The sequence below is a fragment of the Rhipicephalus sanguineus genome, unplaced genomic scaffold, assembly GCF_013339695.2.
Source record: "Rhipicephalus sanguineus isolate Rsan-2018 unplaced genomic scaffold, BIME_Rsan_1.4 Seq433, whole genome shotgun sequence".
NCBI lineage: Eukaryota > Metazoa > Arthropoda > Arachnida > Ixodida > Ixodidae > Rhipicephalus > Rhipicephalus sanguineus.
The window spans coordinates 436,688-462,555 of NW_023615247.1; the positions used below are offsets into that span (position 1 = coordinate 436,688).

The window sequence follows — 25,868 nt, forward strand, 5'->3', positions numbered from 1 at the left end:
GGTATGATTTACATGCCACTGTCCTGGTGCGCTTCCGGCCGTTTTGTTAACTGAATATATACCAAAATTGGTATGGCATGACACGAGTGCGTGATGAACATAACGACAGGTCATGCATTGTATATACCAGAATATGCGTTTCATTGGCGTGGCGTACTAGATTGTGCATGCATGCGTGCATGGCAAACATGCGATATATATGGTGGACTAGATGCCATGGCATGAATGATTTCATTTGGCTCAAAGACAAACAAGGCGATGTATGCAGCTCTTTGCTGGCTGTTTCGCATTACATCGATTCCCACAGTGCGTGGGATCTGCCGGATTTTTAAATGCGAAGCATTTCTTAGCGAACCTCTGGCACTTTGAGCGTTTCTATCTATCTATCTATCTATCTATCTATCTATCTATCTATCTATCTATCTATCTATCTATCTATCTATCTATCTATCTATCTATCTATCTATCTATCTATCTATCTATCTATCTATCTAGCCGCCTACGTCTGGGTGCTCTCATGATCGCCTCCTTAACTTGGTGTAGCCCAAAATTTGCATGGGAGGGTAAGAGGATTTGACGAATAATTGCCAGGTCATGACATGAATAACGTTAAAATCATGTCGCGTACGTCGTCAAACCCTTTGCGCTAGACACGTGTGGCACACACCAGTTTACCCCGGTCCACGGTGTACGGGTATGTGCCACAGGTGATTGACAGTTTCTATCTACCCGGAACGGCGAGAACAGACATTGGTAACTTAAATGCTAGAGCGTTAAGGAAAACCAACATCGGCAGCATTGACTCAACGAATGGAAGGAATGAAAATTAGGATCAAGCAGGGGCGTAACCAGAAATTTTTTCGGGGGGGGGGGGGGCTTCAACCATACTTCATGTATGTTCGTGCGTGCGTTTGTATGTGTGCGCGTATATATACCCAAGCAAAATTGAAAAATTTCGGGGGGGGGGGGTTGATTGAGATTGATTGACAGCCGCTTTGTAGACTGGCTACGTAGGCCACATACGCCCAGGTAGTCTACGAATATGACAAACACCATCAACTGATGTTGGTCTACGTATCACTATCCAGGTCTACCAGCCTCGACAGCCCATACATCACCAACTCGAAGGGCGGCTTCAGGTTCCGACATGTCGCCGGCTCTGTCGACAAACAATTTGTCGACGAAATGACCGACGCATCCAGGAATTCCAACCGCTCTGCTATACCACATCACTACACTACACATGGACCCCTCGTCACCACGATCACGACCGGATCCTATAACATGTCATGACCAGCTGCTGGTGCTCACTGATCACGGGGATGATGCCCTTGTTCAAGAACGGTCAAGAACTTCTTGTACACATGCACACGGGTTCGTGAAACGTGCGTGCGTTCTCGGGACATGTATAAGCACTACATATCAGCCTACCGCTTCTGATGTTGGTAATACCCACATTACCATTGGCAGCATTATCCAACCGTAAACAATTGGTTATATAACACACATGCTGCTCTTCAACATATATATGTGTGCGTATAAAATTTATACAAATCTTTAGCGTCATTTTGTAACGTGTCGCTCAGTAAAAAAAGTTACGCCACAGTCACCTACCCGCCGCATGCTTCGCATAACATCGACTCCCACGGTACGTGGGATCTGCCGAATTTTTGCTTCTACGTTCTTTATGCCATAGATTTGTGCGCAGTAGTCAATGCAGAGTCACGCCCCGTATCTCTAACATTAAATTGCTCGGAACCCAATAAAGCTGCCTTTGTTTTTCTCACCGGGATGGCTTCAACACTACAAGCTCACAGGAAAATGAGCATTTGGGATTAGTTTTTTTTTTTCTGTGCTTTCTCGGGATTTCTCGCGCATTGTCAACGCCGTCGACGCCGGCACCTGAATTCTGCAACACGGTTCCTTAACACTGTCGCGTTAAGTTTTGCAAAGTCTCTTCTAGCCCTGGGTTGTAAACCACCTGTGGCGCTACCCATACCACGGGCCGTGTTATGCGGGTGTGCCACACGTGACTGGTGCAAAGGCAAAATTTATAGCGCGGAAGTTCAACACAAGGTACAAAGAAACACGACAAACACAACACAACTCACACACAAACGAGACTCTGTCCCTTGTGTTGAAGTTCCGCGCAATAAATTTTGTAATTATGGATTACCAACTAGCCCGAAGCAACGCCTTGCTGGTGGAAAGGGTTTCATGGCCTGCGCGACAAGCAATTGCATCGCAGCTGGGAGAGGGGGGGGGGGGCACTGGTGTAGCTTGGGTGGGGGGCAAGTGCTGGTGCGGCTTGAGGGGGGGGGGGGGGGGCAAGTGCACCTTTTGCACACCCCTGCCGACGCCCATGTAAACAGGTATAGATCTTTTCACAGGAGAGAAAAAACCACCTCCATGCTGGGTTGCGCGCGGGAGTACCTCGGCAGTGCATTTTGGGGGCGTTACGCCTATTTAGCACAGCCCAGGGAGTACAATGGCGGCGCCCAGGGAGCCGTCTGTGAAAAGCCTTTGGTTCGCTAAGAAATGCTTCGCATTTAAAATGCCTGCGCTTGGACAGAGTACGCGCGGTGACAGTTGCGGTGGCAGCTGTTTTCGCGGATACCTTTCTTAACTGTAAATATCTTTTTTTTTTTTTTTGGTGAAAATAGACGTAATTGTCTGATTGATTGAATGATAAAAAGCGCATGCTTGCCTCCCCCTCCCCCTTCTTTTACCCATGACTGACGCGTCTCTCGTAGTGCACATGTTACGAGTTCTTTGTGTGTGGTGTATGTGTTTTCCTGGTGCCTAGTTTTGGGGCACGTGATGGCGTTTGCATGTTTTGTACTCGTATTTCGTGCCTCGCTAGTGCGATCCGCCGGTTGCGGCTGTGTTCGCCGTTGGTTTCGATTTCGCAATCACATCGTTCATTATGAGTTAGCACGCAATATAGAAACAGCATTCAATCACTCCTCCATTACGAGAGGTGACAAGGATTAAAACACGGTAAAGCAAGCGCAATCGAGGGCTTTTTGTCGACAATCAAGCGCACGGATCGAATAGACGCGCGTACTTCCGGTGCGCGCCTCGACATCCGGCAACAGGTTTGAAAACTTCATTCGCCGGAGTTGATGCCCGTTTGCACAGCTCGTGCCTCTTTCTCGGCACAGTTAAATGCGCTGGCTGTGATGTCTCCTGACGTGCGATAACCGACTACGTATTCACTACGAGCGTCCAACTTGTACCGGAAAGGGAAACGACCGTGGGAGTGGTGTGAAACCGCCGGTTAGGCCTAGCCGCAGCTGCCGGGCAGTCGACATGGGTTGTGCCGTGAGTACCGCCGCCGACAAGGAGGCTGCCGAGCGTTCCAAAAAGATCGACAGAGACCTTCGAGCCGATGGCGAAAGACAAGCGAGGGAAGTCAAGCTCCTGCTGCTGGGTAAGCAGACCGGCGCCCTTGCCAACTTTCCGCGCTCCGCGCATCTTGTCGGCACCGCTTCACTTTCTGACCCAACTGTCCAATGCGCCACCAGAAGCGATATCTCGCGCTTAGCCCTAATCAACCACTCCCACCGCAGCGACCGGCTGGCTGCGGGCGGGAGTTTCGAGCGATTTTACTGTTTAGCGCTAGCGATAAACGCCACGCCAATAGGCAGAGCGGCCGGCCTGTTTCTGCGATGTAAACAGGCGCTTTCGGTCAACTTCCTTTCGCACGCGATGGGCGGGGATGTCGGGACACCTCGGCTCCACGGACATCGGTTCGTAAAACGGATGTCTGCCCGCGTCGGGCACGGGATGCTCGAGTGCGGTCCTTTTAATAAATGTCTCGGTCGCGACCGTGCCGGTGGCTGCCCCCTTGGCGCATTCAGTTGCCGGTCACGTCGCGGTATCCACCTCGAGACGCCGCCGATTTCAAAAGACCCGTGCACGTAGCGGCAGCTACGCCATCCTCTGCGATCGCTTAACACCTCTGCCCGATTCGGTTGATGAAGCCTCAGCAGACGCGCTCATTCTCGCTCGCCGTTCCCAAGGACCTTTTCACGCTCAAGTAGCCAGGCGCACTGTTTACGTTGCGCAGTGCCTTGTCGCACGATGAGCCGTTCGACCCCCTGCTAACACTTCGATCATGCACCTTGAAGACTCTCACCTCATTGTCTGTGCTCAAGGAGTGCCCAGAAACATTTACACGCAAGCTTTGCCCCTCAATGGGCGATTCACGCAGCTTAGCGACCTTAGCGATGGGTGACTTTCGGAAAGATGAACTCGGCGTGAAACGCAAAAACGCTAAGTTCAGAGTTGCCTGAACCTTGCTTTGTAGGAATTTCAAGAACAGCGAAGCGTACTGCTAATTGCGTGAAGCGACGCTTTCATGACACCGCTTTCTGCGCTCTCCCACTAGTGATCATTGGTCACATATTTTATTAAAAACTGAGACACTCTTTTCAAGCCATCATTTATGGCTTCACTCCAGGTGTATTTCTAGGAGTGCCGTCACACTTGAAGCGCATGTAAAGAACCGTGAAACAATTCTTCGGTGTTCATGCATTAGTAGCTTACTTCCCAGCAAATTTAGCCATCCGTCTGTAACGTAGCGCCTTTCCCATAGGAATGCATATGGCTCCATAGGAAATACATGGGAAACACATAGGGGTTTATAATGAAAATGGCTCTAACCCATGCTCTGCGGAGTATGAGTCTGTTGGGGCTCAAACCCTTGGCCTTCTAAGCATGTAGAGTATGTGAACTTTTTTGCCTCTGAAGCTTAGAAGTTGGACTATGTGCGTAGGGTATTCAACCCTCAACGTAACTGCCAACCAAGTATGCAGGGACTCGAACCATAGGTCGGCAAAAAATGTGGAGCTCACTCACTCGCTCATGAAATATATTTTGCCCTTAGGGCTCACTCAGACTCGCTAAACTTTTTCGCAACCTGACTCGCACGGACTCAGACTTACCAAAATATTACTCACTCATACTCGCTCAGACCCACTCATGGCTTGATCCAAGTCCGAGTTAGTGGACTCATGAGTCCGTTAGCGTATAATTAGCTTTTTCGACCATGGTGTCAATGTTTAACACCAATGTCTCACATAATCAGGGCTCTACTTGGCGCCTTTTGATCTCATATACCTTCAAATACTAGTTATCAGTTATTGCAATCCAGTAAGGACATTTTTATTGAAAGAGATGACTCACACGGCATATTTCTGTCAAGGATTTTCCGTGGATGAGTTTGTGGGGGTGGAGATCAAGGGACAACCCCCCCCCCCTCCATAACTCATGCCTGTGATCAATAAATACTCAGCTGGCATGTGACACCGGTGCGTTGAGGTATGCGTGAGTACACATTAGTACAAACATGAGCCGACATAAGGCTGATATTAATGCTGAAGTTGAGTAGATAGGGTTGGCGAACAATGTGGCGCTCACTCACTCAGTCAAGGAATATATTTTGCACTCGGGGCTCACTCAGACTCGCCAAAATTTTCCTCAACCAAGCTCACTCAGACTCAGACTTGCTGATATTTTTCACAGCCTCACTCACTTGGACTCAGTCTCACGAAAATATTGCTCACCCAGACTTGCTCAGACTCACGGCCTGATCTGAGTGAGCGAGTCAACTCATGAGCGAGTTTGTTGACTTATGACTCAAACCTTCAAACTGTTCAGGGTATCGAACCCCCGACCTCTGAAGTATATAGGGACAAGCCGACAATCTGCAAAAGCTAAAAAGTTTGTTGGCATTCGAAAACTATGACAATGATAAGCTTAAATATGGTAACTGTGATGATGGTCTTCCAGCGTGAAGTACATGGCAGCCGCACACATGCATGTTCTGATGCAGATAGGACACCAAGAGTCAGATGCTCACTGTAGCAGTGCGCTGCAGCCGCTCAGTTCGCCAGTTGTCTTGCATAGGCGCGCAGTGTCACTGCTTTAAATGTTGCGAATTGCAAGGTGTGCAGCCTTCATTGCAAAAAGGCCCATTCACGGTGCTGTGGGAAAGAAACCTTGAAATCAACACTGCCTACTGGAAGTTCCCAAGTGTAGCACTAAATTGTGAATGTGTATTCCCTTTGTATTACCGTGTATTTAAATACAAGTTAGAAAGTGTTCCAGCTATTAAAAACAACATTTGTTCCCACTTTGGTTGAAAACATTATCTTTAACAGCAGTGGTACAGCCAGTACCACTGCTGTCACAGTTGAAACTCGATATAATGAAGTGATGACCACACTCAGACTATTTTGTTAAATCGGGAAGTTCATAAAATTGAGAAAGGGATTTCTTGGTCCTTCGAAATCGTAAAATTGTAATGTAGCGAAGCCTAAAAGCTACCACGGCGTTTTTACCGGCAACATGTCACATAGACATAGGGGGCATCATGACCGGGCAATGCAGGCCAGGTGGATGGTCAAGTGAACCTATGACAATGTACCGATATGCGAAGACACGGAGAACGAATGCAGTGGTTGTGCGAGCAGGCCAAGCGAGAAAGTTGTGAGGAAACGATCAGTGCTATGTGTAACATAAACCATGGAATAACCAAAGCAATCACCATCACCACCCCTTCAACCATCCGGTACGTAAGAGTGCTACCAACTGCTGAGTCCATTGTTCTGTGCATGGGCATGGTGCGCAGCCTCATGAAAATAAAGTTACGGCCATAACTTGGGCTCCAGATGTTTTATTTTAACATGATAGCGTTGGAGCGCATGCTGAAAAAAAAAACCGTCCCTGCCAAAATTACAAGGAAATTGCCGCTGTTTTACTAAGTTATTTCAGGAAATACTTAGTAAATTGAGTTTGGTGCTAAGTAAGTCTTGTTAATTCGGGTTGACGATGGCATTGAACTCCGTAGCTAACAGCCGGGCAATGTAAATTTCTACATTAGATCGGGAACTGTGAAATCTGGGTTTGGGGTAGATCGAGTTTTAACTGTAGCTGCCTGTGTGATGTCGCTCACCCACGCCATGTGTCATGGACAGGGGCGACCAGAAAGTTCACTGGCAGTGCCACTGCAACCTGCTGGGATGCACACATTTAAAGCCTTGTAATTGATTACCAACTTGCACACAGGGCTCTCAAACTGGTCAATGATCTGGAAGATCTGTGCTACTGGCTAAATGTATTTGCATAAAGGTGTCAAAAATTCTTACAGGTACACATCAACGAATGAGATGTTTAAAGATATTTCTAATTTTCGCGTGATTACACGCTTAGATGCAGTCCTATGTATTGCTATGCTTCAATCCTAGCACCCCACCTCCGCTATCACTCCCATTGTAAGAATGCTAGTGTGTATTGAGTGTTCCCACCAACGTAAAGCTAGTCTATCTGCGCATTCCCCAGTGGTGGGGTTCACCGTATTAAGAAGCCACGACAGTGCTGAATAAACCCTTCTCAAGTTTCGTCGCACACCGTAGCCATGTTTCCTTGTCTAGCACAGTCATAACACACATAGCACTTCATTTGCAGGACTGTGTTGGCAGAGTCCCAGACATGGCGCTGCACTCGACTATCTGACCTGGCAGGCACACAAACCCCGGGAAAGTACACTTCATAAAAAGAACTGTGCTCTTGATCACACATTGCCAGTGATGCGATGGCTGCGCCAAACTGTGCCAAGAGCTGTAACTTGCTACGTTTCAACAAAAACCACATACTTTGCACCGAGCATTTGCCAGGAGGTCATTTCTGCAGTCTTTCGGGGACAAAGAAAACAGCAGACACTCAAGATCCATAATTATGTTACCACTTTAATTTTGAATGGTCACGGGAGCAGACAGGGCAGTGCTATGTAGTATCTCGAAAGGTCAGTAGCTACGTACTCGACAGTGAATATTATTAGATGACGCTGATGGTGATGAGCAAGTAATTTGCTCTTGTCGCCTGTGAATAGATTGAGCTCACCATAATGTCCACTCTTAACTACCATTTGCTCTGCAGTGTTGCCTGTTGCAACCAGGGTTGCCAGCTCGAAAAGAAAAGACAAAAAATAGCCAAGAAATCAGAAAAACTAGCCAAAAAGTTGCCAACTTGAGCAAAGTGCAGTAAAAGTAGCCAAAAGTAGCCACACGTGTGAAAAAGGCACATGCGCCGTTGTTATTCAAGCGACTGAATTCAACGTGTAAATAAGTGCAACAAAAACCCTTCAAAATCATAATTTTGTGCACGATGATGAACTTTCTTGCGCTGTTGCAGAAACGACATTCTCTTCATGCCTCTTGCTTGACTTTTCTTAAAAGGACTAGAAGTGCCAGGGACAATAAAAATCAGTACTTCACGAGTGTGATCAAGGTCGGTTGCTGCGATTGAAGCATAAATTGTAGTCACTTCTGCAATTGTTTCTCGCATGATCACAAATCCAAGCAATTAATATTCTCGAGTAGCAGTCCATATGTAATCCTAAGAAACGACACGAGCACTTCGTCAGATATCTGATTTCTAATGTCGATGAGTGCATAGCATCTTGGATGCGGAGCGCTTTCTGTTGTCCTATTGACTTCCAATTAGTTTTAAGTCACCTTCAGCTGTAGGGAGTCTGCGAAATGAGGCGCCATGCAATAGTTTTCCCCTGAGTCCCAGCTACTTATCCAAGAGTATTTTCTTTTGTGCAGTGCAAGCGCCAAATTCAATTTTGGGAGCTGGAAGCACACCTTCATCACCTTGTTTTGACAATGCACACTTGAACACCAGCAGCTGCATTGTCTCAAGATATTGATAATTTGGTTCAAATTGAGGCAACACGAAACTAGCCAAAATGTAGCCAAGATGTTTTTTCTGACGCCACCAGCCTAAAAAAGTAGCCAAATACGCGCAAGGTAACCAAACCTGGCAACCCTGGTTGCAACCGCCTTGCCCATCTGCTGGGACACACACAGTGTCGCATAAATGGCAAGTTCAGAGTTCAAGCGCATGTCTTGCTGTGTAAGCAGCACCGGAGTAATTTCGCAGAGCAAGGACACTCTTGAAACATTTTCCTGAGAAAGCACAGTATAGCAGCGTACCAGTGTCTGTTCTGTTTTTCGACTATGACACAGGTTCATGTTTTGAACTTTTCAACCTTTGAAGAACTTTTGAAGCTTTCCATTACTACAAGTTTTGGAGATCACAGAGTAGCTTTCAGACACAAAGGGCCAGTTAATTCATGGTTTAACTAGCCCAGTTGTCAATTCTCTTGGCCATTTATTTATTAAACCCTGCATTTTACTGTTCATGTACTAGGAGCCTAACAATTATATTCATATAGAGTCATTGCAAAAACTACAAGGTAGCATTCCTGCTCAACAAAAGTTCATGCACAATGGCAGTTAAATGTTCATGCATAAATAGTTCGGTTAAATGTACAATTGAAATGGCAGACCAAAATTTCATGCTTTGAAGAGCATGCACATGGTGTAAAGAAAACTAAAACAAGATTATAGTGGTGGCAGCTCACAAGCAGCATTTGTGAATGTTTCTCAAGCCTGGATACTGAAAGCTCATGTACATTTAGTTTTGATCATCATTTTGTATGTTTTAAACAATTGTACTGTAGCAGAGCTTGGTTTTGTTTTTGCCAAAAGTCCTGTTAGTAATGCCATATCGAGGAATCATTTTAATGACCGCTACTTCCCTTGGACTGCCACATATGTCAGTTTTAGTTCATTGAATACATAACCTGCAGGAGCCAATTAAAGCCTTATCATCAAAGTATTGCCACAAAACTTGCATGTAGATTCTCTGCATTTTATCTGCCAAGGCTTATCTTTGTCCAGCCCTCCTTTCCCCTTGTAACTGCCACAGCACACAAATGTACTTAAACAAAAGACCAAATCACAAATCAATGCATTTCCATACAAGGGCCACATGGAGGGTCCCTACAGAGCATTTGTGATAGCACAGCACTTGCAGTTTCGAGTCCCACGAAGCTGCCTTGATTGCATCCTTCAAGGGTTTGTTTGAGGGGAATGGGCTATCACACGACTCAAGTCCATCTGCTTGGCAAGTCCATCCCTCGGTTGTTGTCCGCCCGAATGCTGATGATACCCAACTAGGCCGATGCGTCTTCTCTGTTCCAATGATGATCTCTGTCTGCCTCTGCCAGCGTGGACTGTTCTCCATTTCCTTGTGCAATGAGGGCAGCAAGGCAGTGTCGTAGAGGGGGCAAAAATTTTTGCTTTGGTGCACGTGCTTGCAACGTTTTTGATGACACTGCATTGCAGTTTGATGTTTCAAGTGGCACTTCACACATTTCCATCTCTGGAAACGTCATGGGAACCTCTCTGGAAAGAACCAGTCTGGGAAGCTCATGACTGGTTGTAATTTTGGTTTTCTGGCATTATTACTTCTTAAATGTGCCTGTTCACTGCTCTTCCTCTTATTTCTTTAAATTTGGACATTTAGCCAAATAGCAGGTCTTATTATGTCCCCAGCGTTGTATAGCTGAATGTTGGCAAGAAATAAGTTAGTGTAAGGAGGATGCATGCACATGAGCAACAATTGCGGGTTGGACAATTGTGGCTTCGTTTGTTACTGGAGTGGCCAACTTGTGTGAAAAGGTTTTGGAGAAAGGCAGCACTTGGCTTTGGCAAAACTGAGAAAATTGCATGCACAGTATTAAATTTTCATTTGTTTCATTCGTGATATCTACAAAATGAGTTTGCATAAAATGTTCTAGGTTGCATAACTCATTCTTAGGTGCATAAAAACAGGGCAATCACAGGATTACAAGGGAATGCTATGTACTCATTACACGAGCCAGTAAATTATCCAAAATTTTGTGACAGTGAAATGGGCAGCTGCAGTGACTTTGTGATTGTGAGAGTAATGTTACATGAATGCCTTTGTTGTAAACTTCGATAAGGTTTGGCACCGGGTGTCCAGTGCAGCACTACTTACATTGTACAGCCAGTGTGGTTGCTCAGTTTTGATGTCTCCTTTCCTTTGCAGGTGCTGGGGAGTCCGGAAAGAGCACCATTGTCAAACAGATGAAGTAAGCTTTTTTTTTCTTTTGTGTGCATTGCATCTTTACAGAGGCACTAACGGGAGGAATGAATATGAAATTGTGCTTACCAAAAATGGAAGTGTGTGAAAACGAAAAAGTGGTGCTTGATATCTTGTTAAACGTGGACCACACTGCGTTCAAGTTTTTGATAGGGCAGCCTCTGCACCAAAAAGTTTTATTACTTCTAAAGCACATACAGGTGTGTCACTCACAATGCTGCTTAAACATGAGCCAAACGCATGGCTCCTTCATACAGCTGTGCATTCAGATCATATCTGTCGCCTGCTGGCTAACATCCCTGTTTTTTTTCTCTCTCTCTCATGCAAACTTTGTTTTATATCAAGCTTTATTTCTGTAAATAGTTTTTAGCTTGAAATAGTTTTTACTTGAAATGAAAATTAGAAGTTATATTTCAATTAAACTCAACTGGGGCTGCTATATATTTTGCTGACCTCTCTTTGTGAGACAGTAATGTAATACGGCTAAAGCTAATTTTATAAGCGCCCTTCAGCATCTTGTTACAAGAAGGGTGTTTCCGTTGTTGAATTGATCGCCTTATACGCTAGCAAACGGGCCCAGAAGTTTGTAATGCAGCTGTACAAACGACAATTGGTGCCCTCTAAGCATGGTGCAGATATTATGCACTACAGATGCTCACTGACTGGCTGGTCAACTAGCTGGTGTGTGCCCACTTGCGACGGGTTTGTCCGTGTGCTTAGTGAAGGTACTCGCAAATAAAACCTTGCTTTATGCTACAGAGCGTCTTTCCATTGAATGTGCACTAAATGACCATGGACCAGGGGCGTAGCCAGAAATTTTTTTCGGGGGGGGGGGGTTCAACCATACTTTATGTATGTTCGTGCGTGCGTTTGTATGTGCGCGTGTATATATACGCAAGAAAAACTGAAAAATTTCGGGGGGGGGTTTGAACCCCCCCAGCCCCCCCCCCCCTGGCTACGCCCCTGCCATGGACCATATTTTGTGGCGGCAATAGAAAGGAGACTGTTTTGGGTCCGTCGATTGTTGTTTGGTGGACTGGAGTCGCAGAGCTTGTGAACTTCCCTATGAGGTGTGCAGGCAGATGTGAATAACATGAATTGTGAGGCATTTCGGAGTGGTGACTGGTAGGACACACTAGCCAGCATGAACATCTATGACTGACAGGCTTTTCTTGGTCACCAGTCACAAATCGTCATGAAGTCGCTGCGAGTTGCCAGTGCGTTGCCGAAGCACTTGCTGTCAAAAATGTTTTCTCCTTTACTTGCATATAGAACCACACTGAAACTTTGCAGCATATTTCTTGATAATAGTAGTTCATGGTTGTTTATTTTTGTAGAATGGCACACAAAGTTCAATGTCAGAATTATAAAGTCCCATTAAAGTAAAAGAGTTTACCTTTTATAATATGTGTTTTAAGGGGAGATGCTACTTGAAAAAAGTTTCTTTAATCTGCAGCCTAGGGCAATGAAATTTTTGCTGTTCTCGTACTTTCTTATGCTGATTTCAAATACGTAAGCAGGTTTACAGCAAATTGCATAGTTTTAGTTTTGTACCACGACAATGTGTAGAATGTAGCTTTTTTTGGACACACTTTTTCCGTCACAAAACTTCTATATTTATGAGGCATTAATGGCTCATATTGCTCCACATTAACTATAGAATGCAGAAAACTTACTAAAAAGTGTGTATAAGACATTTTAATGAACAAGAAAAATTATAATATGAGAAGTCTTAAAATGTTCAGCCCACACTAATTGCTTATTTTAAGTTCATAATAACTACATAAGTTATATCAAGTTTTAAAGGAGATAATTGCACTCTACATATGTTGAAGAATATGTGGGAAAAATTTCATCCCGACATGCCATCAGAAGTACCAAAATCTTGATGTCCAAACTCGAGAAGTTTCCAAAAATTGCATCTTGAGAAAAACGCATTTTAAAGGTAAAAATGAAAGCCCATCCATGTGGGAAAGATTTACTTTTCAAAATTATTTCTTCCATCATGAGAGCTTGGGAATCATGGTTATTTTGAGCATGTGGCATTGGTGAACTCCTCGTGCGAAATGCAGTGGCAAGCAGCCAGGTGACATTTTCCAGGGGACTCTAGACAATGAGCTCTCTTCAGTTTTTAATGGCCACCTTGCGCTCTTTAAAAGTGATTTTAACCTATTTTCAGTTTAAATACAACCTTTACTTTTTTTGTCATGAAAGTAGAGAGAAACTAAACTTGACAAATCAAGTAAAAACAAGAAATGTAATTTTGGAAACAGCTTGCTTATTTTGAGTAGCATCTCCCCTTAATTGTTTCGAAATTGACTTTTTCCTGTTCCAAACCTGCTGCATACTTGCATTGTGCCTGATCCCAGAACAGTTCCAAAGCACATTCAATCAGTTCCGCCCCATGTTCCCAAAATCTCCAAGCCACATATAGTTTTATCTCGGAGCACCCATGTGACTTTATGCACCGCTGGTAAGTGGGAGGAATTCCAGAAATTCAGTTGGCTGCTCAAGTCCGAAGTTGTTGCAAGAGCAATGCAACTACGTAAAACACACTTTTGTTTAAAGTAAAAATGTCTCACTAGTCAATTTCTTCAGCAAGTTGTGCATGGCTTCTTTTGACTCGGTGGTATCCCAAAACAAGTGGCGACATCCTGTTGGTCGCCTACCCAGATTGCTTGGTGAGGCAACTTCCTTTTTACCTCAAGATTGCTTGCAAAATAAGCGAAAGGGCCTTACGCTTAGTACTACCACAATTGTCCGTTGGTGTGATGGCTGCTTCTTTGTCATGCAGCACACAGTTTAGAAGGTGTGTTTGCATATGCGTTAGTTTAATAATTTCGCCATTGCTGTGCACAGTGGTTTCACTTTATTGCCTCAGTATTCCTTTGCTGCAGCAACAGTGAGGCTTCTTATTGAAATTGCATATAAATATACTTTTTTATATTGACATTAAAATATATGGTTATCTATGGACATAGTCATAAAAACCTCACCATATGAATAAATAAAGTATGTTACCATATTAATAATTTTGCTATATCAAAGTTGACTAAATTGGGATCTTACTCAATATCAAAGTACCTCATTCTGTAATTTCGTATTGTCTTTTGCGCTTAAGTACTTTGAAATAATTGCTCAGCTGTGGTCTGAAAGCCACGTCTCTGCTAAGTAAGCCCTGTCAACATGGCAGATTTTCTGTTTGTAACGAAGTAGCTGACTGGGCTAGTTCGTTGTGCATACTTGAAATAAACAGCGCAAAAAACGGACGGCCACGGAAAGGAGACACACCAGACAAGCGCTGCTTCCAACTGAATTTTTATTGACAAGAAAGCAACTTATAAGTGCTTGCGGGAAAGATAAATCCAGAAAAAAGAACAGAACAGCGCTTCTCCTGTGTGTCTCCTTTCCGTCGCCGTCCGTTTTTTGCGCTGTTTATTTCAAATTCTGTTCGCCTTTTTGTGGGTGTGTTTTGGCGCTTAATTGCATGCTGCTTTCCAAGAAGCATTCTAGCCCACTCCTGTTGTCATTTTAATGCGGCAATATCTATTGCCAAGCCAGCACGTATTCCTTCCAGTCAATGTTTAAATTTGCGTTTTGTATAATAAAAGCAATATATGGCTTTTATTCCATTTTTCTTGTTCTACCTACTTGCTAGATAGCTGAGCGCACCTGTTACAAGTCATTAATTTCTGCTTTGAGATCTTCCCCGAAACACTTTTGGCTATTCCCATCACTCCAGATTGACTTCGCTTGCGTTGGACATCATTATGCCCAAGAAAGTGAACAGCAGATCAAATGGAGGGACAACTTAATATCCGGCCAAAGCGGGACAAAGCTGTGCATGGGGACGTGGGACTTGTCTCGTTTGAGCCCACGCGTTTGCATTGATCAGTGTACGTACGAGGCTGTGGCTTCAGGCTAGCTTATAAGCATGGGAATAAAAAGGATCATGTACAGCAGTAGCAGGCATTATCATGAAAATGAAGGTGCCTAGGAAACCCGAGGCAATTTTGCACTGTTCCTGGGCAGATCAGATACATAGCCACATGGGGTCTGACGCACGTGATGTGTGAATCGTGCTACGAAACTACTTTTAATGTTGCTCAAGTTCGTTATTATGCTGAACATGGGGATTCTGTGTTTGCACTTTTTTTTCATAAGTACAAAGTACCGTTAACGAGGGTGCTCGCTTTGCTATCAAGGGAGACCGTCAAACTCCTTTAGGGAAAGTTCCATTAGACCTCCTTAGCGTAAGAGCACCTGTGTGATACGGAGCGCATATTACTTAACATAAAGACAGATTTAAAACTAGTACTCCTTCCTTCACCAAATATCAAATCGCAGGTGTGGCTTCTACATAAAACTGCACTGCAAGGCTTACTTTCATTCCTGAGAAGTGGCCTTCATGGACACCAAAACCTCGGAAGTTTTATTGCAACTATCAACTTCCTTCCACTGTCGTACGCTACAACTGCATGTATATCTTTTACATTAACCTGGTCTCGTGGCGAGCTCTGCTGAACAGCAGTTTCTTTGCTTAGTGTAAACGTCATTGAGTTTAGAAGTGTGCACCTGAAGTTTTTTGAAACATGCAGCAGCCTCCACACTGAAAAAGAAAGAAAAAGAAAAGTTATCCTCCTTGTAAGCAGGTGTAGGGTATTGAACACACTATCTTTGAATTTCTACAACTGGAAAATCCAAGCACTTGCCACATTGCTCGGTTGGTTGCTCCCATGTTAGATGTTACAACTCGAATGTTCAAACAGGTGTTCACACAATTGAGGAGACTGCCCTTATGGTGACTCCCATGCAAATGACACACAGTGACATATCTCTAAACTCTATTTTAGGGCACTAGTCGAGACACACATGAGGAATAACACTTGCAGACCGAGGGCTAACACGCATCTCAATTAGCACTTTTATTGTGTTGAGTAAACCGCACCAACTTGCTCAAGAAGTTTTATTATGGCCTCCTGCCGGCCGTGCTGGCACTAAGGCATGGTTATCAGATTCACCTGCAGCAGTGTTTTCCCCTGAGCATTGCATTTTCCACATGATCAAACTTGAAACCCTAAGCAATTTTCATCTCAATGGAAATACACGCACTGCCTCTTAGCTGATATTTTCAACATCTGTAAACTTCTACATCTCTGTCCGTCAGGATCCCTCACATGAATTTCGGAACCTCTAGAGGACTTTTCGAAGCCCTGTTGGATGTCTCGTAGCCAGAAGTTTCGCAAACATATTACATTTGTAGGCCTTGTTTTATATTTGCCGGCAACCATGATGCTCTATCATTGCTAATACACATCTTTTACGCTGTCACACAGCACGTGATTTTAGGCCTCTATGCAGCCACAATACACCCGGTCATCATAATCATTCGTCATGGCTAACACCACATGCAAGGACATGGCGCTCTTTGGCCACCATGGCCCTTGCACCACAAAACCCCACTAATCATCATCCATCGTTGCTATCTCTGGGCAGGGCTTGTGTTTGGTCTTTGTTTAGACAACTGAGACTCGTCCCAAGAGTTGTCAGGCTCTTTTCAAGTCCCCCTGTATTTCTTGAAGCTGCGTTTATTCTGTTGGGTTGACCATTTTAGCAACACTTTTTTGTGGAGGCACACCCTCCGTCGGCGTGTAGCTATGCAGACGTCTGTGAAAGACCACCAAGTGATGTCCTGTGCTGGCAGTGACAGCAGGCGCTGTGTTTCAGGATAATCCACGAGTCTGGCTACACGGCAGACGAATGCAAGCTCTACCGGCCCGTGGTGCACAGCAACACCATCCAGAGCCTGCTGGCCATCATCCGTGCCATGGGACAGCTCAAGATTGACTTCAAGGACCCCAGTCGAGCGGTGAGCTGGAACATTAATCGTTGCAGTAATATGTTCCTTGTTTGATTTGTTGAATTCTGCTGAGCCCGTTTTTTGCATGCTCCTTTCTATTTCGTGTTTCTATTTGTGTTTGTTGAGACGTATTCATTCACGTCCAGTCCAGCTTGGGGGAGGCTTGTCCACATTGGGATTGTCTGCAAAGCGGTTTGGTGAATCGGAGCATGTCCGCTTAGTTTTACAGCAAGACTGCTAGCTTCTAGTTAGTCGGGAATTGCCGTGGAATTGTCGCAGTCAGGCTCACAAAAAAAAAAAAAAAACGGTGGACTGACCCATAAGTTGTGCAGTACCAGGTATACTGCAGAAAGCTTCAAGAAGTTAAAAAATGTCAGAAGCTTTTCTGCATGTTGCAGTATTTGCACTTTAAACAAAGTGTATCTGATCAAAGTACAAGTGGCATCTGATCCCCGATGCAATGCTTCAGACAAGCATATCTTGAACATCAAATTATTAAACTATTTTGAGATCCCCTCCTATTTTTCTACCTCCTGGTTTGACTGTACTTGGAAAGTGCTTGACGATTCTCAGCATCCGTAGCAGTGGCCAGTAACCAAAAAGTGGTCAGAGCCACTTTTTAAGTTGTAACTCTTGGATGCATACTGCTAGTGCTTCTTTAGTGGTTTAATGCCTTTTCCAGTGGTGGTCCAGCTGCGCCAATTGCGCCAAATTGCTACAATCCCATACCTTGCTGCACACATTCAAGTGCAGCTTGCGCCAACTATGGCAAAGTTCACTATTCCACCCGTTTACACGGCAGCGGAGAGTTTCTAGCCCAAAACATATTCTTAACGTGGCACCAAACACAGCAGGAGCATTTCGCTAACGCCACCGACACCTTCTACTCACTTCATTCCAGCAATGCACTTTTTGTCATTATACTCAGCCTAACCAAAGTCTCTGTGCCGTCCCATGTGCCTGCATTGTTGAAAGTTTAGCATGCCATTGATAGTCTTTAGCTTGGCTTTAACGTTGGCTTTAGCGACACCCCGTGTTCTCGAATTTTTTGTCCCTTCAGGCTTTATCTTCCCCTGCTCTTCTGCCTTTTTAGCATATTAAGGTGCGATTCCTATTACAATAGTCACTCCATGCAGCAAAAAAAGATAAAGTAAAAATAAAAAAACATGCACTCTCCTTCCCCTTCGACATCTCCTCCATCCCTCCCCTTTATGCTTGGGTGACGGAGCAAGAAAGAGCTTGGATTGATCAGTGACCCTGCCCCCTTTGTACCAGTTTTATTTTTTAGAAGACTTCTTCTTAATATTTGGAAAACCGGAAGAAGTGCTCAACCCAAGGTGCTTTGGTGAAAAAGAAGAATGTCACTCGGTGCTCGTGCTGCTAATAATTATTGAGTACGATGGAGCATCGTCCATAGTGAGTTGTGGCAATGATGGAATGCACTGTCTGGGCAGACACTTGCAAACAGTATGTTCTCATTTGCAATGAGCTTTCCTTCATCGTCGTCTTGTTTTTTTAACTGCTGGTTTTCTGGTTAGGGTGATTTTTTTTCTTTCTGGAATGATGTTATGACACCTGTCATTCACAGAAACCATGTGTGCCATGCTCGCCTTGTCACTTATGCTTCACTGCAACACACACCTTGTACAGCGCAGTGAAGCCAGCATGTGACACTCTTTCGTGCTAAGAACTTGATTAATGTCAGCTCTCCGATTGTTGGCCTTTTCTCCTTGTTTACATTCGGCAGCATTTCCTGTATGCACACTAACAAGAATATTCACAAAAAATTTAGACGTGGTCTGCTCCAAGTGATACTAAATTTTTTTTTGCCTGCTCGAAACCAGCTCCAAAGCATATTTTTTCAGCTCCAGTTCTTTTCCAAAACAGAGTTCCTTCTGCTGCAAATCTGCTCCAAAACAGACTTTTTCCTGCTCACAAATTGTTCCAACTCCTAAACTGGATGGACCACCACTGCTTTTTCCATTGTGCAGTTGGTTAGATTGAATAGGCTTAGTTACTTTAGTTTGAGCACTATTCTCAAGATATTGTGGTTCAGCACTGTTAAATGAGAGGGTTTAGTTCCTGGCTGTTGTTGATGGGAGTGGAATCCAAAAACGGCGATGTACCTAATGTTTAGATAAAGAATCCCAGGTGTCCAAAATTATCCTGTGGTCACATGCCTTGTAATCATATAATATTGTAATCATATATTATATAATAAAGATATCAAGCATTACTGTATGGGCAAGATCACCACATAATTACATAGCACGCAGGAATGAACTTACGCTCTATTTTCATTTTTTTTTTTGTGATGTGTTAAACGATGTGTTTCTTATTTTTGCAATGTACCGATATATGTATCCATTCAGTTTCATGTTTGCGTCGAGTGTGTAATAATTCGTTGTTTTGTTAGCTAAAGTGTAGCTACTACTTCTTTTAACTATTGTATAAATGTTCACTTTGATTAACTATTGTATTTTAAGTGTTCAATTGCACTTATTTTTATGAATGTCCACTGCACTGCCATGTAATAGGGAGTCGGGACCCTTGTCAAGCCACCTGTGTGGCTTTTAGTCCCGTCCCCTCCTTTTTTGACAAAGGAAATAAAGACTCATTCATTCATTCATTCATATCATAGTTATGGCAAGTAAAATTCTACAGTTTAATCTTTTGTAATCGCACCAGGAATTTCAAAGGTCGGGGCGTTCTTTTGACTCCCCACCGGTCACTTGTGTCTGCCTCTGTACACCAACTGATTTTTCTAGCTATCAATTTTTAGTGTTATATTCCCTTTATCGGTTGCTGAGATTGTTAAAATATGAAATGTAAAGTTTCTGAGCTTCTGGCCATTATGATTTGTGTTGTAGGAAGGTAACTAGAACCGCCATTATTTATATTTCCAAGCTTGCCCACTCAAGTCGTGTAGAATCCATGTAGGCTTGCATTCTTTTTGTCCTTACACGCATTGCTTTAGTTGTTTTCTTCTGTCAAGCCATTCTGAGTTCGTCTCGACATTAGCGCCTGCTGCTTGATGACCATTTGACCAAAGGCTGCATCTGAAGCACAAGGCCTGATTGTGTGCCATGGTTCCATATAGGGATGTGGTGGGTGCATGTGGGAATGAGCCTTCCAGTTCAGTGTCTCCCATGTCTGCTGTGTTGCTGTTGAGTGCAAAACGCAACTGGTGAATCAAATGAGTTGTCATTTTATTGTAGCATGTATTCTAGTTGGCGCTAGCTTCTCTGCTTGAGTGATTTTATTAAAAGCGTGTATACTAAGAAGGCCGAGACATTGTTGGGTTGTCCCAAAGTGTGTGCACAGTGTTTGGAACGCATGGCTGCCGCAGGATGACGCCCGCCAGTTCTTCACGGTGGCAGGAGCGACGTCGTCACAAGAGTGTGAGATCACACCGGAGCTGGCCTCCCTGATGAAGCGCCTCTGGCAGGACCCAGGGGTCCAGCACTGCTTTGCCCGCTCACGGGAGTACCAGCTAAACGACTCAGCCTCATAGTGAGTGTTGTCGGCTTAGGATCCAGTCTTGGTTGTTAGTGGGCCATGTGAAAAGCAAAAGATTGCTAGAACTTTAGTCTGCAACGCACATTCTTGCCAAAGCAGTACAGATGGTGAACCGCAATTAAAACATGCTGGCTGACAATTCCAGACCATTTGTTAGTCAGAAAGTTGACCAGACAGGATTTGGCTGTGGCTGTGTGCTTGCCTCGAATCTGGATGTACACCTAGATTCTGTGTAAACCTGGACAAGCTCGGTCTACATGGAGTTTCTTAGAGTATGTGAGCTTGTCTTCAATGTCCGGTTATTTGCCCAACTTCAGCCCATAGAAACTTCCTGGTTGGCATGCAGGCAAGAATCTCCCTTTGTTTTCACCACTCAAAGACAGCTTTTGGGCATGCAAAAAAGACGTGATGCAGCTACTTTGCAGCTATCTTCAGTGTGTGAAATAACTGCTTCTGACATGAGATTTCATAATAAAATGGATTTGCGCTTCGCTGGGAACCATTTGCACTTCACTAAGAACAAGTGTGATGCACTTGGGTAGTAGTCGAGCAAGAAAAGAAGCTCTGTGAACTCGCAGCAAAATCTGCTCTGTCACCATGGCGATGGCACTGTATCTTCCCCCGTGACGGTCGGCTGTAGCCAGTGCTGTAAGCGTGGTTTCAGTTACGTGTTCAGTTATAATGTCCGGGCAATTTTTAGATTCGTTTTGTTGGCAGGATATGTACAACTCCTTGAAGCCCTTGAAAACCTTTGAAATTGAAGGTTATGTTCTTAAGACATGAAAGTGCCAACGCCGGTATCTAATGCAGTGGTATACCAAGTCAACATTTTGCGGGCTCTTCATTGTCGGGGATAAGCACTCACTCATGTGCTGCTTGCAAAGTAATAATAATAAATGTTACAAAGTTGAACTTGTGCCCCCTTTCTTCCCAGTATGTGTGACTGTCTATATCTGTGAGGAGTGGTGTCTTTGTTGCGCAGTGCTTCTGTCAGAATTCACTCTAACCAGCTTGACAACCAGTTTATGTTCACTTTAATATCGCATTTTTAATATTTGTGAGCGAGTTTCAGATTTTTTTTGCTGTAGTGTTTGGTTTCCATTTTCTGTAATGAAAAGGTGATTCGTTTTGTTTTGTATGTTCATATGGTACTTCGCTGCGAGTGAAGTTTCTCACTTTGGTGTTGTTAACTTATTGAATGCAAATGGAAAATTATTAGGGGTGTGCGAATATTCGACTTTCGAATAGCTAGTATTCGAAGTTCCAAATAATTCGACATGACAAATACCGTATTTACTCGCATAATCCTCGCACTCGCGTAATTCTCGCACCCCCCACATCGTCCAACAAAAATGCGATTTTTTTTTTCCTCGCGTAATTATCGCACCCCGAAAAATCACAGCATCAAATGTCGTCTGCTTCTTCCAGCCAATGATGATGATAGCGCGCGGCAGCCTAGCGCCATCTCTTACGCATCATGCATACTACCAGCGCACGGAGCCCTAATCCAATCCAAGCCAAGCCACAAGTGAAGTTCGCGTACCGAGCGCCGTGTTTAGTGTTAGTGTTCCGTTTCCGTGTCGCATGTGTAGTAGCGTCTATTCTGCAGCAACACAATGGGCCGATACGGAAGCTACACAGCTGCTTTCAAGTTAAAGGTCATCGATTATGCACTCGAAAACGGCAACAGGGCCGCCGGCAGGCACTTCGGCGTGGACGAGTTTTGTGTGCACTACTGGCGACGGCAGCACGAAGAGCTGAAAGCCACCAACAAAACACACAAGGCCTTCCGTGGGCCTAAGACTGGAAAGTATCCACAGGTTGAGGCGGCACTGCTTGACTACATCAAGGGTCTCCGCGCGGACGGGTGTGCCGTTTCGATCGACTTGATCCGAAACCAGGCGCGCATAATTGCCCGGAAGGAGGGCATCCCGGCGCAAGATTTCCGCGCGAGCAACGGGTGGGCCACACGATTTATGCGCCGAAGTGGATTGTCACTCCGGAGGCGGACGACTTTGTGTCAGCGGCTACCCTCGGCGTATGAGGACAAGATCGTCGATTTTCATCGATTCGTGATTAGGATCCGGGAGGAGAAGAACTTCCTGCTCTCGCAGATTGGAAACGCGGATCAGACGCCGCTCAACTTCGACATGCCTTCGAGCACAACTGCTGAACAAAAAGGTGTGCGGAGTGTGCACATAAGGACAACAGGTGCCGAGAAGCAGAGGTGCACCGTCATGCTTGCCGTAACAGCGGATGGGCGGAAGCTGCCACCGTTTGTTATTTTTAAACGGAAGACCCTCCCGAAGGCCAAGTTCCCCCCTGGAATTCATGTACGAGTACAGGAAAATGGTTGGATGACCGCTGACCTTATGGTCGATTGGGTAAAGACTGTCTGGGGACGCCGCCCAGGGGCACTTCTTTACCCATCGCTGCTGGTCGTTGACAGCTTCCGCGGTCACCTTGTCGACTCCGTTCGGACGAAGCTGAAGGAGCTGCGGACTGATCTCGCCGTCATTCCGGGCGGTCTAACATCGATGCTGCAGCCTCTGGACGTATCCTTGAACAAACCGTTCAAGGATAATGTTCGGAGGCTGTATGCCGAATGGATGGCTGAAGGCGACCATGCCATGACTCCCGGGGGAAAGATAAAAAAGCCGTCAGTGGAGCTCCTCTGTGCGTGGGTAATGGAGGCATGGGCCACGATTTCCCCAGAAATCATAGTCCGCAGTTTCAAAAAAAACTGGAATTTCCAACGCCTTGGACGGGACGGAAGACGACGTGGTTCACGATGGCGATGGAGACGATGCTGAAGCTGGCGACGACTCTGATGACGCCGCTACGAGCGACGTCGACGGCAGTCTTGACTCTGACTCCGAGTAGTTCGGCCAAGAGACACTTTATTTGCTAGTGGCTTTAGTGTCTGCAAATAAACATTGATTTGTGTTAAACCTGTAGTTTTATTGTTAAGGTAAGTCTTGTATTAGCAGTTTTCATAGCTTGTAGTTGGTTGCTGGCGGGAGAACCCCGATTTGCGGCCGCTTCGTTTTTTTTTTTGTTTTTTTTTTCTAGCGCTCTACGTTTTCGCGGAAAATTTTCCCCGCGTAATTCTCGCACCCCCCAACTTTCCATCGGTTTTCTGGGAAAAAAAGTGCGAGGATTATGCGAGTAAATACGGTATATAAAACGCGACAGAGGTCGACGGTGCAACTTAGTTCGGGTAGGGTGGCTAAAACTAACGCTAACACCTGTACAGTACGCCTCTCATTAAAACTTTCACCGATGTCCTGGTTCAAAGCGACCACATGTTTATTTTGAAGAAGATTATGCCATTTCCGTAAGCAAAAAGAACACACGAGAGAACTATCAAGCTCTTCACAACTTCGTTTCCGAAACAAAGGCACGTGCCGTAAAAACCGGAATATAGGTCGAGCGCCCCACTTCTGACTACTGAAAATCAAAAAAAAAAGTACATGGAACAGCCAAAGTATCAGAAGGTGCCTTTACCGTGAAACAAACGCAATTTCAAATGGTGCACAGGGAAAATGCCATTTATATTTACACGTAAGTTCCACATGGCAGAAAGCCGGTAGCAATCTCGACGCGAGCGCAGCTCCTGGCTAAACTGAGCAACCTTCGTCTCCAGCTTTAGATACGCTGCGTTCTGGCACCGAAACAAAGTTTTCTTCTGATCGTTGCGATGTCGTGATGCGATCCTTCAGCGTCCACCAGTAGCGAATGCTTCTGTGGTGCACTCGATCTGCCTGCTGATCATAGCCATACGTGCCGTGGCATCGCAGGAAGCAACAAAGAAACAGTATCCGGCGTGATTGGAGCAGCGAGAACACCCGTGCAAAGATAAACTTTCAGTTATGGTTTGCGACTCACGGCTTCCGCTCGCGTTCATGTGCGCTAGCATCCCAACACACCTTTCACACACATCAGACCAGATTTCTCTGTGCCGTCGCGAATTCGATCACATTTTTTAACGCTACGGTGAACTGTCGTTGGCTACTGGTCGAGAACGAGAAAAAAAGCACCTCAGAGCCCAAATAGATTTGCAAGACAACAACAAAGTGCAAAATGAAGCCGCCCATGGCACAAGGCTGGTAGTAAACAAAGCGATGCCGATGATTGCGATGGCGATGGAGGCGGTTGACTTCAATTGCTCATAGTGGCCAGACTTGCGAAGTTTTTCTGCCGATGATCGGTATATAAGACGGGGGTCCACTTTTTAGGGCTGTCTTTTGAAAAAAAATTCGACCTATATTCCGGTTTTTACGATACTTCTTGCGTATTTCGGTCACGTATGCCGCAAGCGCCATGAAACGTCTCGAATTTGGCCTGCGAAACCCTTGGTGGTTGTCTTGACATGGGAAAATTTGTTCACGCTGTGCAGTTGCCACTGCCGCAATGCACCACTCGTTCAGAAACTCCCATCATTCCAGCGTGCAGTTAAAACGCTGCCTGTGAACGGGCAGCCAAAGACGGGCCTGCAGCACTCATGACGATGAAGCACAGCATTACTGTTGTTCTTTCAATTTTCAATGAAATACCTTGTATTCGATATTCGACATTTTTGGCCACTATTTGGCACTATTCGATTTGAATTCGATTTGAGATTAAATTTCGCTTTTCGCACACCCCTAAAAATGATTTAGTATATCTCTAATGTTCCTGAAGACTGTCACTTTCATGTGAATTCTAATGCCAATCATGCGGCCAGTGCATGATCTGATGATGAATGGTAAGGGCCAGTATTTTTTTAAAAGAGGCAGTTTTTAGTGGGTCATATTGTTATGAGGACAAATATATTCACACTCTATACACAGAATAAATTCAGCGGCTGACAAGATGGCTCCCATCTCGCCGAGTCTATTGACGTCGTCTTCTTTTCTGTCCTCTTCATCATCCTCTTCATCTTGTTACAATATTAACAGGGATGCAACAGCTGCACCAATTGCGCCAATTTGATACAATTCCTTATTTTTGCACCAAGCTGAGCCAAAACCGTGAAATTTGTTAAAATTGCACCACGCTGCGCCGAAATGCCGGACCAGCTTAAAATTTTCTCAGTTGCGCAAATTTGAGCGAGAAATGGAGGCCGCGTTGGTCATCTGCAGTGTGGGCATCGTCGTCCAATACAGACACGCAGACCCTAACCCTAACCCCCCGCAAAAGAAAAGAAAAAAAGTCAGTTTCACCGCAAGGACGAAGCAATGAACGCGATAGCAACGAATTGTAATCCTGTACGAAGTGAGGCTGGCAAGAAACTTTTGTATCCGATCTCGCGTAACTCTACGAAACGTTGGTGTAAGAGAATACGGCGTTTCCAGGGAAAGATGCTCTTTCTGCACAGTGTCTTCGCATTGAGAGCGCAGTACGTAGCAGGATAAACGAGCCGCCCGCTGATGGCTGCCTAGATAGCGCGCTCGCCAGCGATCGCGACCGCGCCCTTAGAAACAGAGTTAAAAAATTGCTGCTCAAGTGACAGCCCAAGCTGGCC

At 45.0% G+C, this 25,868-nt stretch overlaps 1 protein-coding gene across 1 annotated transcript in view; it reads left to right on the plus strand.

The window, feature by feature from the left end:
• Window positions 1-3,064: 3,064 nt before the first annotated feature.
• The window catches only part of LOC119377330 (guanine nucleotide-binding protein G(i) subunit alpha-like), a 36,561-nt gene continuing 13,757 nt past the window's right edge, over window positions 3,065-25,868 (plus strand). The window contains 4 exon segments of the mRNA XM_037646866.2: window positions 3,065-3,433; window positions 10,930-10,972; window positions 16,711-16,852; window positions 20,193-20,356. Of these exon segments, the coding sequence (XP_037502794.1) occupies window positions 3,313-3,433; window positions 10,930-10,972; window positions 16,711-16,852; window positions 20,193-20,356 (470 nt within the window). The 5' untranslated portion in view covers window positions 3,065-3,312.